Raw genomic sequence first — 17,755 nt, 5'->3', positions numbered from 1 at the left:
GAGCTTCTCTAATATATTCACAGATAATATTTGTGGAAAAAGACAGAAGCAAAAGCCTTTGAGCACTGATTTTTAGTTCAAAAGTAGGAAATAAAAGCTTAAACAGCATGGACAAAAGACAAACCCCTGAAAAGGTTTCAAATACCTAGCCTTGCCACTGAAACCTGTCCTGCTATTGTTCTGTTCCTGTGAGCACACGCACACACACACACACACACACATTCGTGTACTGGCTTTAGATGCAAAGATAGTTGTCGGTTTCTCCAAATGCAGTGTGGCTATGTTTTCCATTGGATGGTGGAGTTTAAAATTTATCTGTAAAAGTACTGTGTTGTGTCTTTTTTTTTTTTATTATGTAAGGACTCAGCGCCTTCGGAATAAGGGGCTATTATAAATATATGTCATAGTGCTGATGAGGAACTTCTCCAATTTCATTAACAAGTAGCAAGATCTGTGCATATACCTTCCATACAGAATGTTTTAGAAACATTCCCTATTATGTCTAGTTAAGTCAACCTTGTGTCATTATTTCATATTAGTGTATATGACAGGATTGGCATACCCAGAAAAGATGCATCAGAACCATTACATGTCAGCCAAGAAAATGTAAAAAGGAATCCTGTGTTTGAAAACTAGGTTAAATATTAAGTCCTTAAATATTTTGAGAATGAAGTCTTATTTTGGTACCAAAAAGAATGTGTGCTGTTTAAAGGTTTAAGGAAGTACTTCAGTTAAAGACTTTGTACAACAAGGAAAAAACAAACAAACAAAAAAAGACTTTTGAGTGCATATCTGCATATCTAAGTAGAAGCAGGTAGGGAATTAGAATGAAAATCTGCTGCAGCAAGAGAAGGAATCATTACTTAAACACGTTGTTTGAGAACATATATTGTAAAAAAAATGACAAATTTTTTCACAGAGAAACATTTTTTTTAAAAAAGCCAAGATTTTTACAAAATAGTCTTTCAGGTCAAACATTATTATCCCACACAATTAGTGAAAAGATTTCTGCTGTATAGGACCATGCTGATTTCACTAAAGTGTTGTTAAGCACAAATGGAAAAGGTACTTGTTGTGAGCAGATCTCATCGTTTTCACAGATCCTCAGAAATGTAGGACCAGAATAAAACTCAAAACACCCCCAGCCAACCTTTGTACTAAAATAGATGAACTATCTAACATCCCTTCATGATGGTTCTTCACCCTGTCTCCAAAAATACCCAGAAATAAGTAGTATTTGAAACAAGTTTAAGCTGATGCATCTTTCCTCCCCTGACCAAAGAAAATATCTGACTGTCCTGTTTACAACGAATCCCAGATGAGGTGGCTGTACGAGTTCCTACAATTACATACTGACAGGAAACTTTTGGTCTTCATCCTTTCACTTGTCCCCCATTTCCTACCTTTTTCTCTTAAAAAAGAAAACAGCTTTCTAACCTAGTCATTAAAAAGACCAAAACAAGGAAAAAAAAAATAAAAGACCAAAAAAGCCAAACCAAACCAAAACCAAACAAACCAAAAACCCTTAAAATAAGATTCCCCAAAGAATGACACCAGGGAAAGCATTAAGGACTCAAGGCAGCTTCATGTATGGTATCCTCAATCTTGTAATTTTGACACCTGAGCTGTAATTTTCTCTCCTTTTTGATCTTGCTGGCAAAGATGCAGCTGTGGCTGAGACCTTGAGCCATCTCCTGCATGTGTCATTTCCAGGACTTTTGTTGTGCAGCTTCTGCCAGATGACTCCTATTTCAGAGGAGGAGGAAGCTTAGGAATAGTCTGAGATCAGTTTATGTCTTCTCACAGCTTCCACATGTTCAGGCAGCAGATTTGAGTGCCTCCCTATGCCCATTGCTTTGGAGTAAATAGCATTGCTGCTTGATATAAAGGTAGTCCTCAATGTCAAGACCTCTTCTGCTGTAAATTCTCACATCTTCATCATCTTTAACTGAGCAACCAAAAAACCTGTGCTGAAGATCAGGCTCCCCATCTCTAGATTACTGGATAATAATATCCTATCAAGGAGATATAAAAGGGAACCAGAAAAGCTCATCAAAATGTTCAGTGACATGGCAGCAGATTTATGAGAAAAAAAGATGTCATTATAAAGAAGAAGGGAAAAAAAAAAAAAAAGAGGAAAGGTCAAATTCATTAGTACGAAAGGAAGACTTAAAGAAGATACAGGAGATGCAAATATTACAGATCTACCAGCACTTTGGAGTTTTGTTGTTAAGAGAGGGGGAGGTTTTCTTAGGGCATTTCATTAAAACAAGGTACTGCTGCTCTTTATTTTTACATTTTCAATCTTTTTATTATCATAGTGATATGTCTTCAACTGTTTCCTTACGCATTAAGAGCTGATTTATTTAATAAAACCAAGGACTGAGCATCACTGGAAATACTGCTTCCAATGGAATGCTCTCATGCTGTGATTGGTGAAGTGCTAAGTAATTTGCTTTTAATGCTAGCACATACCACTTAGCACTATATTTAACTGAATGATGAAAATCACTCATTTTTCATCCCCTTGCTTAACTGGTGCTCAGTGTAATCTATCTACTGTACTGTGAGCCTAGCACCAGATATATTCTAATAGACCTTGCTCTCCAATCTACAACAAGCATTTTAATTTTTAATTCATACTTATGTCTCTATCCTTAAATAGAACAGAACTACAGATGGGGAGTATGTTTTAGATAATAAGAGCACAGTAGGTACCTAGGGAAACTACACCACTAAAAGGATTCTTTATTTACACTTTTCAGTAATGACTACATATATACAGCTACACGGGAGAAAATTGTTGTAAAGGAACATTGTATAGACAGCCAATTACTATCCTACTATAACTGAGCATTATGGTCGATGTTGCTGATAAAAGCACTTCAGAAAACAATTGCAAAGCCAATGTCACCCAGTGTACATCAACCAGAAATTATGGGAACTCACAGGATTTGAAAACCAAAATTAATAGGTAGGATTTTATATTTTCAGCAAAAATGTAAGATAAATTTATCTGATATTTAGGAATACTTTAAATTCCGCTTTCAACAATAGGTACTGTTGCAGAATTTTGCATCCTAGATCAGACAAAAATCAGTGGAGACATGCCAACATAACTGAAGGAATAGAAGTGGTGAATCAAATCCTTCATGCTGAACAAAGTCTCAGGACTAGATCCACATTTGTTAAAAGATCAGCATATTCATATCAGAACTGAAGGTGTGGTGGTTCCTCATGTAAAGTCAGTCTTTTCATTAAACAAAATAATGGCATGTTACCAACACTAAAGTCAAAATTTCACAGAACCAGACTGGGATATTTTAATTCAGTGGTGAGAAACCTAAGATATAACATTGCCCAAAGGAGGTTTTACCATTACATTCAGTCACATTCAAAGACAAAACTGAAGCCAAGAAGATGCAAAAAGTATGGTGTGCCCACAGCATGTTGTCTTCTTGGTACTCTCAGTTGTAAAATGCATTAGATGACAGATCATCACTGCAACTCACAGCAGAGGACGGTCATGTACACAAGCAATCCCAGTGGCCTCCACTCCATTGATTGTGTCAGTCACTCATTGTGGGGTAATTGGTATTACCCCAAATACTGGGGCAATCGGTGAAAAACACGACTTTGCTCAGATGGAAAAAATCCACAGAAAAATTCCGTGACGGAGTGGTTTCTCTTCAGCTAGTTTCATTTCCAATATTATGCACAATAGTTTAAAGTGTCAACAGGCAAAGCAAGCATTAAAAAGGCAATTTTTATTCCTGTTATGACAGAGAGAAGTCATCCAAGTAATAACTGATGCAATACAACCCACAGAAATCACATCACTTCTGGTAGATATTCAGAAGATTCTTAACACCATTTCTGTCTGGGTGTAACACACACACACGTGTATGCACATGCATACAAATCAATTAGAAGAAGAAAAAAACAGTAGAAACCAAATTGTTATCTTGCAAAACCAAAGAAAAAACATTTTCAGGAGTGAAATTTAAACCTTCAGGTTACTACCTAATACCATCTTAATGATTAGTCAGATGGATGAGAAACATAGATCTAAGAATCAAAATTAATCAACAATGTTCAAGACACTGGGAAAGACCTTGCAAAGGTAAATGCATCTGAAAAGGTTTTACTGTACCAGTGTGAACAAAGGGACATCGGAAAAGCATACATTTTAGAAAAACATCATTGATTACTGTGTCAATTGATTACATGTTTTCTACATGAATGGTTCAATATAGCAGGAAGGTAAGACTTCTCCCATTTTCATCTGCATTTTCAGGACAAAAAGGACCCTAGTACAGGGAAGACCAAGAGTCAGGGCAGTGGCAGTCTGCCCTTTATTAGTATGTTTGCTTCTGACACTGGTGACCTTGAACAAATGATTTCACCTTTCTTGCCTTTTTTCACCTTTTCTCCTTCTGTTGTCTCTCGCAGTCGTTGCCTTTGGGGCATGAACTTCATTTCTTATGCATTTGTATGAAACCAAATAGAATAGGCACTAACTGTTTCAAACTAAAGAGCATGAGAATAACCTCCAGGTTGCTTTAAGCTGCTGTAGCTCCCAGGGAAGCAGGTCTGACCAACATCAAGACCCCAGCAAAATTATCTTCTCTGGGATCTTGTAAGTTTTGCAGCCTGTTGGGACTTGGCTACAGAACTGGTGGCATGAAGCCACCATTGTTCCTCTTCTGGGCATCTTTACAGCCTTGCAATTAAATAGTGTTGTGCTTTGAACAATTGCTGAAAACACTGTCAAAGTTTTAGTCATGAAACTTGAAAGACAAGTCAGTAACATTTTCTCCATCACCACAAAAAGCACGAACAAGCAAACCTGAGAAATCTAGGAATGTCACACTATTTGGAAGGAAAAAATATCATATGAAATAATTATATTTGCATGATCCGATCTGTGATCTGATCTCACCACCCTGAAAAGCTTGTTGAAGCCACAGAAAAGCTATGGATGGAGAATTTGCAGGACAGCACTGTATGCACAGAGGTGTGGATGTCAGAACTGTAGATCCTCTCAGACAGTAACCATACCATGGCTATGGATCAGGATGTAAACAACTCTGCCGGCTACACATTACTGAGGGAATTAGTTCTTGTTGGAGACAACGTGATTTCCTGAAGATTAGAAAAAAAGATGCAGAGAAAGACATGATGTGAGTACTTGGGCAACACTGTACTGATGACCTCCCTCCCCCAAAAAGAGGTATACAGGAGCAAGGGACCACACGTTAAATTTATCAGTTTTCCTTCAAAAAACTGTGTCTTGTGTGCTCATCTGAACTTTCCAAGGTTTCTCGATCAGCAGACAAGACTACTGGGTGTATAAAAGTAGACACAAGGTTCTTTGAACTGAACTTTACTCCTCAGAGGGCATCAGAAAACTGACACAGGTAGGACTCAGCCAAGTGCGGGGATCCAGTGGAGCCAGATCTCGTACTGAGACCCTGGCTAAGGAATGAGAGGAAATTCATATCTCGCAATAATAGTGACATCTAAGAACACTCAGCATGTTCTGTAATTATCTGTCATTGAACACCCTGATACTACTTTTCAGCAGCAGCAACTTCACTTTGCAACTATGAGGGCATGTTCCGCTCTGCATGTAGTTCTCTAGGCACTGGGAGGGGTCCAGTGGCTCTCATTACACAGTGGCAAACACAATGCAAGCCCGAGAGATTGGATCTTTCCCACTCAGACAAATATGTGTGGACACACACCTGATTATATGTAAAGTAGCTGATTAAAGACTGCCCTCAGCATGCTTTAAATGTTGGCCCTTGCTCCAGATTGCTCTGGATTGCATTACTGTACTGAGTTTCTGAACGGAAAGTGTGACATTGAGTAAATGACAGCTCTCAAGACAGCTTTCAAGACTCTTGCAACAGACCTATGAAACTACCCGAGGATGAAGTCCCACTGGAAAACACAACTGTGAAAATTCAGCCCTAACTGATCACACCTTAATCTTTCCAAAAGAAACTGTGTTTGCAAATTATCTGTTTTCTTCTACCCCTCCCATGGTTTTATGCTTAGGTATCAGTATTGCTTTTCAGCTAGGTACAGAAACTGAAAATAATACCTTTCCACTTTGCTGTACACTTTTTCCTCTCCCTCAGCTTGATACGTGAAGATGTGTGCAGCACACTGTCCCTTTTGCTTATGCACTCCTGGGCTGTGCTCATTTCATTATACAAAAGACTTTCTCCAGCAATATCACCAAATGCCTGAAAAACAGAATGGACAAAACCAAAATATTATTATGGCAGCATTCAGTGAAATATCAGAGGGAACACGAATGACTTTGATTCCACTTCCCCACCTCTCTCTTCTTGCTTTCAAAATATTGCGGCTTAGAAGCTTTTCTGTGTGTGAAATTTTATTCTGTCATACTAATAACGCAGCTTTACAGCAGCTTACAGTTTAGCTTTCATGGTTCAGTTCCACTCCTAGGCTTATAACAATTTTTCTAACAGTTCTGCCAAAATATTATAAAGTAAAAGTTACTGTAAATGTATTCACTAATACAGATAGAGCAGTGAGATTAGCAATTTAAACACATGTGAAATGTGAATTCGCCTAATTTTTCTCAGCCTCTAAATGCTTTAGTAAAACAGTGGAATGGGGATTTTTACGCCCGTTGCTTTTAATAATTTCTTCTTATGATGTTCTTGACACATGGAGAAGATTTGAGTGAATAAAGAATAGACCTTCAAAGAAGAAAATCATGGCCATGAGGAGGAGATGATGTGTTATAGGACTGGAAACTGGTAATAAAGCCAAGACACTGTCTCAGATCCAGCTCAGTTCATTTGTAGTTACCACATTGCACGTCAGATCCTCAGCTTGTGTCATGTGGGTGGCATTTTGCACAAGAGTGTCCTGGCTCACATTCTTTTCACTTTCTGGAGTGCCCATATAAAGGAAATTTTGCTCAGATGAATATGAGCAGAAGTCAAATTTCAGATGCTGATAAATAACAGAGCCTCAGCTCTGTTTTAGCTGCTGTTACTCAAATGCTAGCATGGAAAAAGTAAGTTGCTCCAGTAATATTGTAATATTTTAATGTATTTTGCTATTCTCAACGTATTTTAACACAGCTGTAATAAATTGTACAAATGCTGGTTTATGTACAGGAATAATTTCTGTTGTAATTTTTGTGTACTTTCATATTCTATCTGATGAAACATCTTAAAATCTTTGTTGTACTTCTGGGTTTGATACCTTATGAAGCTGGGAAGTGCTGTTACCTCTGGAACAGTGGCATACAGGCAAAGCAGGGGATATTCCTCTCCTCACATGAAAAACTGTGAATGTTGTAGCGGTCTTGTACATCCTACATCCTAGGCAAGTTTCTTTCTACCAGGCTATGCTATCTTTATAGCTAGGTACCACAAAATACCTACTGCTTAATTTTCAGTTTTACTCTTTTACACTAAGAAATGATTGTCCTAATTTGTTTCTCTCATGGCATGAAAAGTCTTCGGAGCACATAAAGCAGAGATACATTATCATGACAGGGCTTTGTAGCAACAGTTTTGCAAAATACAAAGTCAAGAAGACAGAAGACCAAAACAGAGCCTATAGCATGAACGACATAACAGAAACAGCAATATTTTTTCCAGTTCCAATAATATGAGAAATAAAAAAATATCATCAGGCTATCCCTGGAGATTTAATATTAGTTCCCTAGAAGCTGAAACACTAAGTTGTATGTTTCTATGCAAAAAAGAAGATACAAGTGATACTTGGGATTCAGTGGAAATGCCTCTCTGTTGGTGTTGGTTAACTCATTCCAAAACCTCTTTCAAATCTGACAGTTCACTATCCAGCATGCCTGACCAAAACAACAGAAGCACTTTGTAACACTTAATGTGCTATCATTTATTTGTGTACTTTAAATTGAAGCTTGTTTGGATATGTAAGATTTTTAGACTTGATCAGATGTTGCGCAGAGTTCTGTACTTAAACTAAAGTCCGAGTTGTTGTTTCCCAGAGTGCCTTAATAGCAGTAACCTTACAGTTAATCAACCATGTAGTAAAGTTCACTGTGCACTTACTGCAGTGTAATTATAAAGTGAGCAACATTATAATTGATGCATTTTGTCAATCTGTGTAGCTGCAAGGTACTTTTTCAAAGGTTATTTCTTTTTATTTTTTAATTCGGATAAAATAATTTAATGCTGTTTTGGCAATTATCCTTTGACTTCAGAGATTTTAGTACTGATTCAGGTAAAATTACATGTTAGATGAATAAATATTACAGGCATTTAAGAGTACAAAATACATTCCCCAGCAGTCTGTTGCTTTACCCTTGCAGCATTAAGTCTTTCAGAAAATCACTGAAAACACAGAAAATCTGAGCATTTCTAGTGGGCTGGAAGTGAAAGAGGAGTTTCAACATCAAATAGCACTTTTAAAGTACACCTTAATTGTTAGCACTGATATTTCTTATACAGCACAATTACAGTGATATGACAATATTTTTCCAATGAACATTGGGTCAGACTGAAAGGATGCGCTTTGGCAGAACTTGCTCTCATCCCTTCTGTGAACACTCAAACGAAACAGCTCCAACTCCTGAAGCTCCCATGGAAAAACAAATGTAAATATCCATGCCCATAAAATATTTGTGTATATGTTGGCTAGGTATGTAACCCTTGCTCTTCATCTCACGTTCTCTGCTAGTAATAAAGAAGCCAGCATGATTTAAAATTGCATATTCATATACAGAACAAGGCTATAATGCTGCAGTGTAGGTATTTCTGTTATTTTCTGATTATCTGAAAGCCTGTGTATCCTGCTGACAGTCAGTGGTGGCTCTGTCTTATAATTTTCCTGCTCCTTCCATCAAACCAAAGCCTCCACCATCTTTTTCCTCATGGTTCTGTGAGTTTCTGGGGTGGAAAGCAGATTGAACCTGGGATTTGGAGAAAACTGCAGAGGGGAGAAATGGCCACATGCTACAAGGCTGCATCCTGTATCTCCATCCTGCAGCAGCATAACCTTGACAGTAGTTGATAATAGATTAATAATTAACAGCCACCATTTTCATTTAAGACTATACCTCAATTTTATTCAAAAAAAAAAAAAAAAGGACATAATCCTATACTTGAAAAGGTAAACAACCTGAAACAGAAGTTATGGAGACTTAATTTTCCTTGGCTGAGACATAACGTGTGTGCCCTATTTATCTGCAGCAAACGTGTTGGTTTAGCCATCACAAGGGCAGGGAGCAAGAGTCTGGGTCAATTTCAGGACAGAATTCACACGTTACATGCAAAATGAGTTGGATCAATGTAAGAGAAATGCACACAAATGCGAGACTTCTCCAGAAAAACTCTTTTTCTTGTTTTTATCTTGTCAGATGGGTAGAAAGAGCCACCTGGACAACAATTTTATTTCTTTAATTAATTGAATTCTAGCATTAAAGGAGAAATATATACTGGTAAAGATAACTTAAAGCAGTCTGGTTTATTTCTGTTTGCAGAGGAACTAGCAACACTGCCATGACCCCCAGCTAAAGGGCTGTAAATTTGCAGGCTGTACTGATTTGATTCTGTGCCCATGGGAGCATCCCTTAGCTGTCTTTCATCGTGTATGATTCCCAACTGAACTGCATTGCATGTTGAGAGGAATCATCCCATTGGATGCAGTTGCGAATTATTATTTGCCTTCAATTGGACAAGATTAGATCTCAGAATTAGATGGGCAGCATGTGGCAAAGCCTATTCAGCCCAGGAGCATATGCCCACAATGCATTAATGTGGGTAGAATCACTCTTGCAAAGGATAAACCTTTTCTGTTAATCCCTAGTTTTAGTAGGATCTCCAGAAAACTGACTTATTGTAAACTGGCCGTGTTTGTGGATGACCTGGCATGATGCTGCTGAAACCAACTATTGTGTGCCAATTTACACCCAATAATTACCTTTGCCCAGCCTCTCCCCAGCCAAGAAGTCCTCACCCACTCACCTCAGCTGATCCAGTTTATGGTATGGATAAGCCAGAGCTTTCCTGACCTCCTTGCAGGGTCTGGTGAGATTATGAAGTCCTATGATGATGAAGCTATTAGGTAGTGTGACAACCTCAGTAACTGGGCTAAAGCAATCCTTTCTCTTCTCCATAAATCTTTAGTGACCACTGCAGGAAGAATCTTTATGAAAACAGCATACAAGCCAGAAAATTCTGCACTCAGATACATACACAAACTCCTCTGGAGTAAACTGCATGCCTTATGCACATATGGAAAAAATAGGGCCCAATATTCACAGCAACATTGTGTATATAAAAAGAATTTGCAGAATTAAGAATAAAACATGAGGCAATTTGTTGATTTGCCCAGGGAATATATGGGAGTGACAAATGTGTAGATTATCCTAAGATTGTTTTTTAGTGTCATTATCAGATCCAAGAACTGTATATAAAAGCACGTAGTCCTTCAGATGCGAAAAGTATAGCTTGCTCAAACAATTGTAAAATATTCAGTATTCTTAAGATTAAATATCTGAATATTGCTTCTGAAGGAACAGCTGTCAGCTTAAATCTGAAGTCTAGTTTGTTTACTGGCTGTATTTTATATCTGTTAGAAAATGACACCAAATGGCAATAAAATTGTTGTAAGTATTCTACTGGGGAATATAAATGCCCTTTGGTTACAGTGTACATATCTTTATACATAATTCCAGTATATTTTCCCTAGAATTATGTTAAATATGTAAAAAGCCTTTTCTCATAAAGGTAAAAATGCTAGATGTTTCCAAGCTGTAATTTAGCATTAGTGTCAAGATTGCTTCAGAAAATAAGCTACAGTTACTGTTTCATTCTTTTTAAGTGTCACTCAGCATACCGTATCTGATCTTGTATTCAAAATAAACTTATATGATTTTATTCACTTTTCCAGAAGTGCAAGGGAGTTTAGACATAATTTATAGCATATGGGTTGATGTAAATAGCTTAAACTAAGTAATAGGCTAGTCACCTACGCTGTCTTATCCTATTACTATTAGGTACTTTTCAAGTAATTAGAGAAAACAGATCTTTCATTCAGTTAGTTTAAACTGGATGACTCCTTGACATTTGCGTAGGTTTATTTAATAGATAAAATCATACTTTAAAAAAGTTTCTCTACAATGCTGAGGTTTACTGGGCCTATAATAAGAAACTGATTTTTTGCTAAGTTCAAGTGACTTATCTTTGCCCTTTTAATAAGAAATCAACTCCTGTCAGCAAGAGTCAAGATAAAAATCACTGAGTTGGTGTTATCACCATGTAGACAGCAAACACGTACCACTATCATTAACTTCTCTGTGCATGGATTTCCAATACATTTAAGATGCTAAAACTCAATAATTGCCTGCATATTACAATAACATAAGATTAATGAATAAGGGAAAGCATGAAAAGTGATTTATTTTGGGAAGGTCATTCCTTGGCTAGCTAACATCTAAATTGAATACTATAAAGGAGAAATATATTATAGGCAAAAAGGAAAATGGGTTTTACTGCATGTGAATTCTTTGAATTTTACAATGCTTATGATAAAAGCACTGCACTTACAAGTTTAACCTCTATAATTTTTATGCCGCACATTTAAAAAAAAAATCTTCTTATTTAACATTTCTAGGGCAATTTATACATGTCACCTTTTACTTAATGTTCCTTTTAAAACAGTTATTTTTGCCTCATGCTTATGAAACCTATAAAACTACTTTGCATACCAGACATGAAATTTCTAGTTATACCAGCAAAGTTGGACCTTTAATGGGAATACCATACTTAAAGAAATAGGTATTTTAAAGAAGTTATTGCATAGAGAGGCCTTTGTTCCTGGCTAGTGTACTCCCGCACACAGAACTTACAAACTGGCCTTACTTACTGAAATAATAATAATAATAATAATAATAATAATAATAATAATAATAATAATAATAATAATAATAATAATAAGTGTTTTGGCTCCTTGGCTTAAATGAAGTTCACACTTAAGTGCTTTGCTGAATTCAGGCTATGAGGAAATCTTTCTTTCACTGAAGTGAAAAACAGTAGGATGAGGTTGTGAATATAATGTAAATTCCTTATGAGCATTGAAGGAATTTTAAAGCAAGATTGTGCAAAATTCCTTTCAGGACCGTTGAAGAATTATCTGCAGATGCAGAAATATATCTGGGGTTGAAGTCACTAGAAGCTGAACACATGAATTTGAGGAAGAATTCGGCCTGGTGATTTAAGTACTGTTCTCTTTTCCTTGTGTTTGACAAAAGATAAGATATACTGCTACTCCAGTAAGCCAGAGCTCACAAGCCTGCCCACACACCTCCGTTAATTGGACACTAAGAACCTATTCCTCATGCTGGTAGTACCCTCTCAACAATGTCTAGATTCGCACACTCTTTTTAAAGTTACTATCATTTCTATGCTGGTTTTTTTGCCAAACTGCTCATTTCCTCCTATTACTAATATGCACATAAATTATTTGTGAAGGATGCCTACCAATATCAGTAACCATCATGCCAAAAATGCACAAAGCATTACACATCCAATGGTGAGCTTTTGTCCCCAAATTCTGGAATTAAGTAGCTCCCAATGCAGTAATTAGGAATAGGTGTTACAGCTCTTTCAGGTATGATCCCTGAAAGTCATAGAAATTTAAGTTTCCAGTCTTCAGAGGTACATGCCTTCAGATTTTCTCTATGAAAGTGAAGAAAGAAACAAAAAGTTACACTGAAATCATTATATTTTCACATTCGGTATGTTACTGTAATAAAAAGCATAACTGTTTGCAGGAAGAAGGTGCATGCAACCCCCAGTTCCTGGATGCTGTTGAATTATTCTTTGTATTCTGCAGTTGTACAACACTGGCTCACACAAAAGAGAAGAAAAATAAGCAAAAATTGGTTGTTTTCTTGCTCTGTGGACTCTGCAGACGAAGTAAATGTATATGCAAATGCAGGACATGTCACAGTTGTCACAGACTGTTTCTACAGGCCATGTTCCTACAGTCTCAAGACAACATTTTGTAAAAATATCTTACATCTGATGGGGAGAAGAAGGCTGGCTGATAATAAAGTACAAGCAAAGGCAGCTGTCATTCCTATGACAGAGAGAGGAGAGGTGACAATCTCTGCCCTGGCCACTGTGAAGAAGAGCTCTCCTGTCCTTCAGCACTGTTCGTGGGATGATGATGGCAATGAAAAGCAAAAGGGGAGCCCATTTTGTTTCTTCTGATGAAGTGCTGTACCCATTCTGGCAGAAAATGGATAAAATTATGTAGGTAAACTTCTGGAAGAGAGAAGTCTTATTTGCAGCAAAGAGTGATCCAAATATAAACAGAGAAACTGGCAATGAATTAATTGAGACTTCAGAATAAGAGAAGATTTCTGACCAAATGGACTGTAAGGATCCAGAAAAAATCTTTCCAAGGGATATCTAGGGACAAAATTCCTAGACTAGGTTTAGGTAAACTAAACCATCTGAATCTTTAGAACTAGCTCTAAATATTAAGACTGAAAATGATGCAGTTGTCCACAAAAGTAGCAGACTCAACAGATTATCACAGGAAGCCCATGTAGTATCCATTTCTCACACCCTTAAAAGCTATAAATACTTAGGGTTGTAATGCAACTTTTCAGCTCTGAAACAATTTTCCAAGCCCACTCAAGTATCACTGCTTAACTAGCTGCAGCAGACAGGGGCAGCAACAGCAGCAAGTAGCAAAGCTCAGGTGTATTTGCCCCATGGCAAATAACTTCTCACTACTCAGCACATAGTTTAAAAATTCATTAACTTACAGAATATTCCTAATTTAGGACTGAAGTAGAATGCCCTGACCTATAAAATACACAAATGTATAATTACATCCATTATCAGCTAAATGTAAGATCTGTATGTAAGTTTTACTGCAATTATTAGTTAAGCACATTTCTTATATGTAATTGTATTTAATTCTGCAAGTACAGATGTGGTTAAGCATGCATTGACCTCCTAAATTAGGAGTGCAGCTTTCAAGATCATAGAGTCATTCTGGTTGGAAGAGACCCTTGAGATCATTGAGTCCAACTATAACCTCACTCTAGCACTAAACCATGTTCCTAAGAACCTCGTCTATAAACCTTTTAAGCACCTCCAGCGATAGTGACTCAACCACTTCCCTGGGCAGCCTGTTCCAGTGCTTCACAGTCTTTTCTGTGAAAAAATGTTTCATAATGAGACTCAGTGATGTAGATTTTAGGGATAGACTATGTTGTGCTCTGGTGTGAGAAACTGCACAGAAGTGACTTGAGACACTTGGGTTGCGCCGTGCTCACTTTGAAGATGCTGATCAGCATCAGTTCAGAAGCTGGAAGCCTCTGGAAAGTTCACCTGGGAAGACAATATTATACTGTATAGGAACACATTTCTCCTCCTCAGAAATACAGAAGGGATTGATGAACTGAACCAGTGCACTGGGTTAAGATTGTCTTAGGTGTTCAAAGCGTCTCCTTCCACAGCCTTGTGGAAGCTGGCAGAAACTTCATGACCAAAAAATTGAGGAGAACTTCATTGAGGAAAACCATTCTGCAAAGAGCTACTGTTTCCAACAGGCAGAAAGTAGAAATGGGGCTATATTTGTTACTTCAGACACAGAAAATATGTTCTAGCAAAAATCTAGCCAATGATTTGTATGAAGATTTTCTTTCACAGATTGAGGCAGGGACCTCAATTTGCTCGTTTCTTTGTTTCAGTAATTAAGATCTACTTCATGGAGTCTACATGCCTTCTCTTATTTTCTTTGGCCAGCTCTGAGACTCTGGTGTCTTCACCACGGTGAATCACAAGTTACCGGGGCAGAGATTTATGTTCAGATTCCTTGAGGACAATTTTGTTTAAATTATTTTTTTTAAAGCCAAGTAGGGCAAAGACATTAAGAATAAAATCTTTTAATGAAGAAAGCAGACTTGAAACATTAACCAAAGGAGCAGAAGTAATGTTTGCCGTACTTGAACCTTCACCTGAGAAGTGAGCAGCTGAAAACTTTGTACCTCAGCATCATTTGTGCCAGATTTCTGTGGTAAACAGACATCTGTGATGATGCTCCCACTTCTTATCTGGGTAGGTAAAGTAATATTCTTTCACTCTCTCTTAGATGCAAATATTTTTTTAAAGCTCTCAACACAAGACCATAGGCAACAAGGAAATGCACTTCTTCTAAACACTTAGAACAAAAATGGCAATGCAATGAACAAAATGCAGCCCATGAAACACGTAATGGGTGATACTTCTTTTTAATAACATCCTCTGTTGTATTTTAGTACACAAGCTGCTAAAGATCTGACAACATCCAGGGTTCAATTTAAAACTTGCAAGATGCCAGTAGGTAATCTAGCTGTGCCTTAGCTCTGTGTATCTCAGAAAGAACTAAATGAATGACCGTATATGTAGTACTAGTGTGCAAAATACTTACATTGTATATTTATATATAATAATTCCTGTACATAATAACCTTATGCAGTTCTAAGCAATATATATTTATATATTTATAAATAATCTCTATGTGTGTAGTTTCAATGTATATCTTCCATAATTGCCTTTAAGTGACTCTATAAACAATACCACATTGCTACTTTGCACTGTAAATGCATTAACTCATTGATTTTACACTACTGTTTAGCAGTGAGATCTTCCTATGGAAGATTTTAGTGTATATGTTGTGCAGGGTCAGGCGACACTGCGACACTGACACTGTCTTACTTCTGAAGCACACGCCTTCAAAACCTGCAGGTGAGGAGTCTGCTTGGACCTACCTCAATGATAGCCCCATCAGGTAGCCTGAGGAAGTGCCTGTAGAGCTCCTGGAAACCGCTGAGATGTACAGTGTAGACAGAGATGTGAACGGTGGTGCTACCTCTCGAGGTAGCTGCGGAGTCAGGGATTTCATCCTGGTGCTGGAGGTCACAGCTGGAGACACCAGGCTTGCTGGTGTGGTCCTTCCAGATGTAATCAGACACTGCCACCTAGTGAGACAGAACACCCCCCCCACCCCATACACATGCACACACGTACGGGCACACACACAGAGTCCCCCCACCCCCCACCCAAGGAACATATTTAATTAACTTCTGGCAAGAGCTTAACCGATTTAAAATGATTTTACAATAAATCTGCAAAGCCTGTACCATATGCAGTGCTTGCACACAGTTCTCCACTACATATTTTTTTATGACATAGATCTAAATAGAGGAGATAGACAAATCCCCAGTGTATATTCTATAAAGTTAATTCTGCACAGATGAATCTGTAATTGACTCCCGTATTAACCAAAAGTAGAGAGATCAAGTAGGGTAGGTTAAACAATAAAATAGCAATGCTGATTAAAAAAAGAAAGCTTCCCAATAATTTTGTGAGTGAGTATTTGTATTTCTCTCTCTTTGAGAAACCTTTGTGCCTGTACCCACAAGCACTTTTTAGTCTCTGATCTCTGTGTAGTATTAAAATAACCTTGTACTGCTAACTGAATTGTAGACGAAGCAGAGTAAATGAGGTATATTTTAGTGTGTCGTATAAAGCTGGTTTATTGACAAAGTTACCTAGTTTCTGGGTTTGTCCTAAACACATTTGCTTGGGTAGGTTTTGTACCTCCCTGTGTCAGTCAGAATTTCTATTTAACCCTTTTCATGTTAATTCTTTACACAGACTGAGCAGAATTCAAGACTTCAGATGGATCATAGCACACAGCTTAAGCACCCCTTATCCTTAACTAGAACTGATGATGAGAAGCATTATTTTTATACTCCCACTGAAGTGCAAACTTTTTAACCCTTCACTTTGCAAGACCATTGTGTCATTCATTTTCTTCTATAAGATGCTACTCTGGTTTACAGTAGGAAAGTATTTGTGATACTGTTGCATCCTTGCAATACACTGGCATGTTCTTCCCAAACACCTCTGCTTAATGCAGAGGAAATAATTCCCTTTCTGGTCTACTACATGCATTTTCTTTCAGAAAATATATTGCACCAGCTGAAATGATTGGAACTCACTCATGAAGCTAGCCACAGAAATTCTCTAACCTAAGATAGGTGCATCAAAACCTTTTGCATAGATTTGCTCTTTCTTTTTGCTGAAATGAAGAGCTCAGATTCTTACAAGAGATCTCAAAATCACCAGACACTAATTTTTCTCCCCACTTGGGAAAAGTTTGATTTAGCTCAGTTTGCTTGTGTTCCAGTTCATGTTTCCTCAGCTGTTCTTACACATTACAAGGAGTCCCATAACCAGCACAGTGTGCCAATGCTACTATCCTGACGTGCATGCTGCTATTCTGAGCAACTGCCTTAGGAGATGACTTGTTTTAGGTGAATTAGAAAAGTAGGAACAGACACTGGAAATTATCTCCAACTCTTTTCCAGGAATGACAGAACAATGAGAAACTGCATTTTAGGGCCAGCTTTCATTTGAATCAGTCCTGAGCAACTTTATACATTCTAAAACAAGAAGAAGTCATCTGAAATTTAAGGTAAAATACGCACAGTCTGAATTTCCCACACCGAAGGCTCTGGTGTTAAAAGGCTTTCATTCAGAACAACTTGTTAGGAACACACAGCAGCTACAAGGACAGGACAAGCCCTTCATTTTCTTCTGCCTGCAACACAAATGTGCCTTACAGCCTGCCATACATAGTTGCTCCATAAGAATTAAGGTGACCAATGCTCTCATGAAAGCAGAAAGGCAGCTTGTGAAATGGGAATGAA

General features: G+C 37.6%; 1 protein-coding gene across 1 annotated transcript in view; it reads right to left on the bottom strand.

Annotated features, from left to right (window-relative positions):
• Nucleotides 1-331: 331 nt before the first annotated feature.
• LOC135578537 (uncharacterized) overlaps nucleotides 332-17,755 on the bottom strand; it is a 59,456-nt gene continuing 42,032 nt past the window's right edge. The window contains exons 5-7 of the mRNA XM_065052435.1: nucleotides 15,809-16,018; nucleotides 6,110-6,254; nucleotides 332-5,145 (exon numbers count right to left, since the gene is read on the bottom strand). Of these exons, the coding sequence (XP_064908507.1) occupies nucleotides 5,117-5,145; nucleotides 6,110-6,254; nucleotides 15,809-16,018 (384 nt within the window). The 3' untranslated portion in view covers nucleotides 332-5,116. The remainder of the gene's footprint in view (nucleotides 5,146-6,109; nucleotides 6,255-15,808; nucleotides 16,019-17,755) is intronic.

Source organism: Columba livia, chromosome 2, assembly GCF_036013475.1.
Source record: "Columba livia isolate bColLiv1 breed racing homer chromosome 2, bColLiv1.pat.W.v2, whole genome shotgun sequence".
NCBI classification, from domain to species: Eukaryota; Metazoa; Chordata; class Aves; order Columbiformes; family Columbidae; genus Columba; species Columba livia.
The sequence above is the reverse complement of the archived record's forward strand: the minus strand, read 5'-3'. Positions and strand labels throughout refer to the sequence as shown.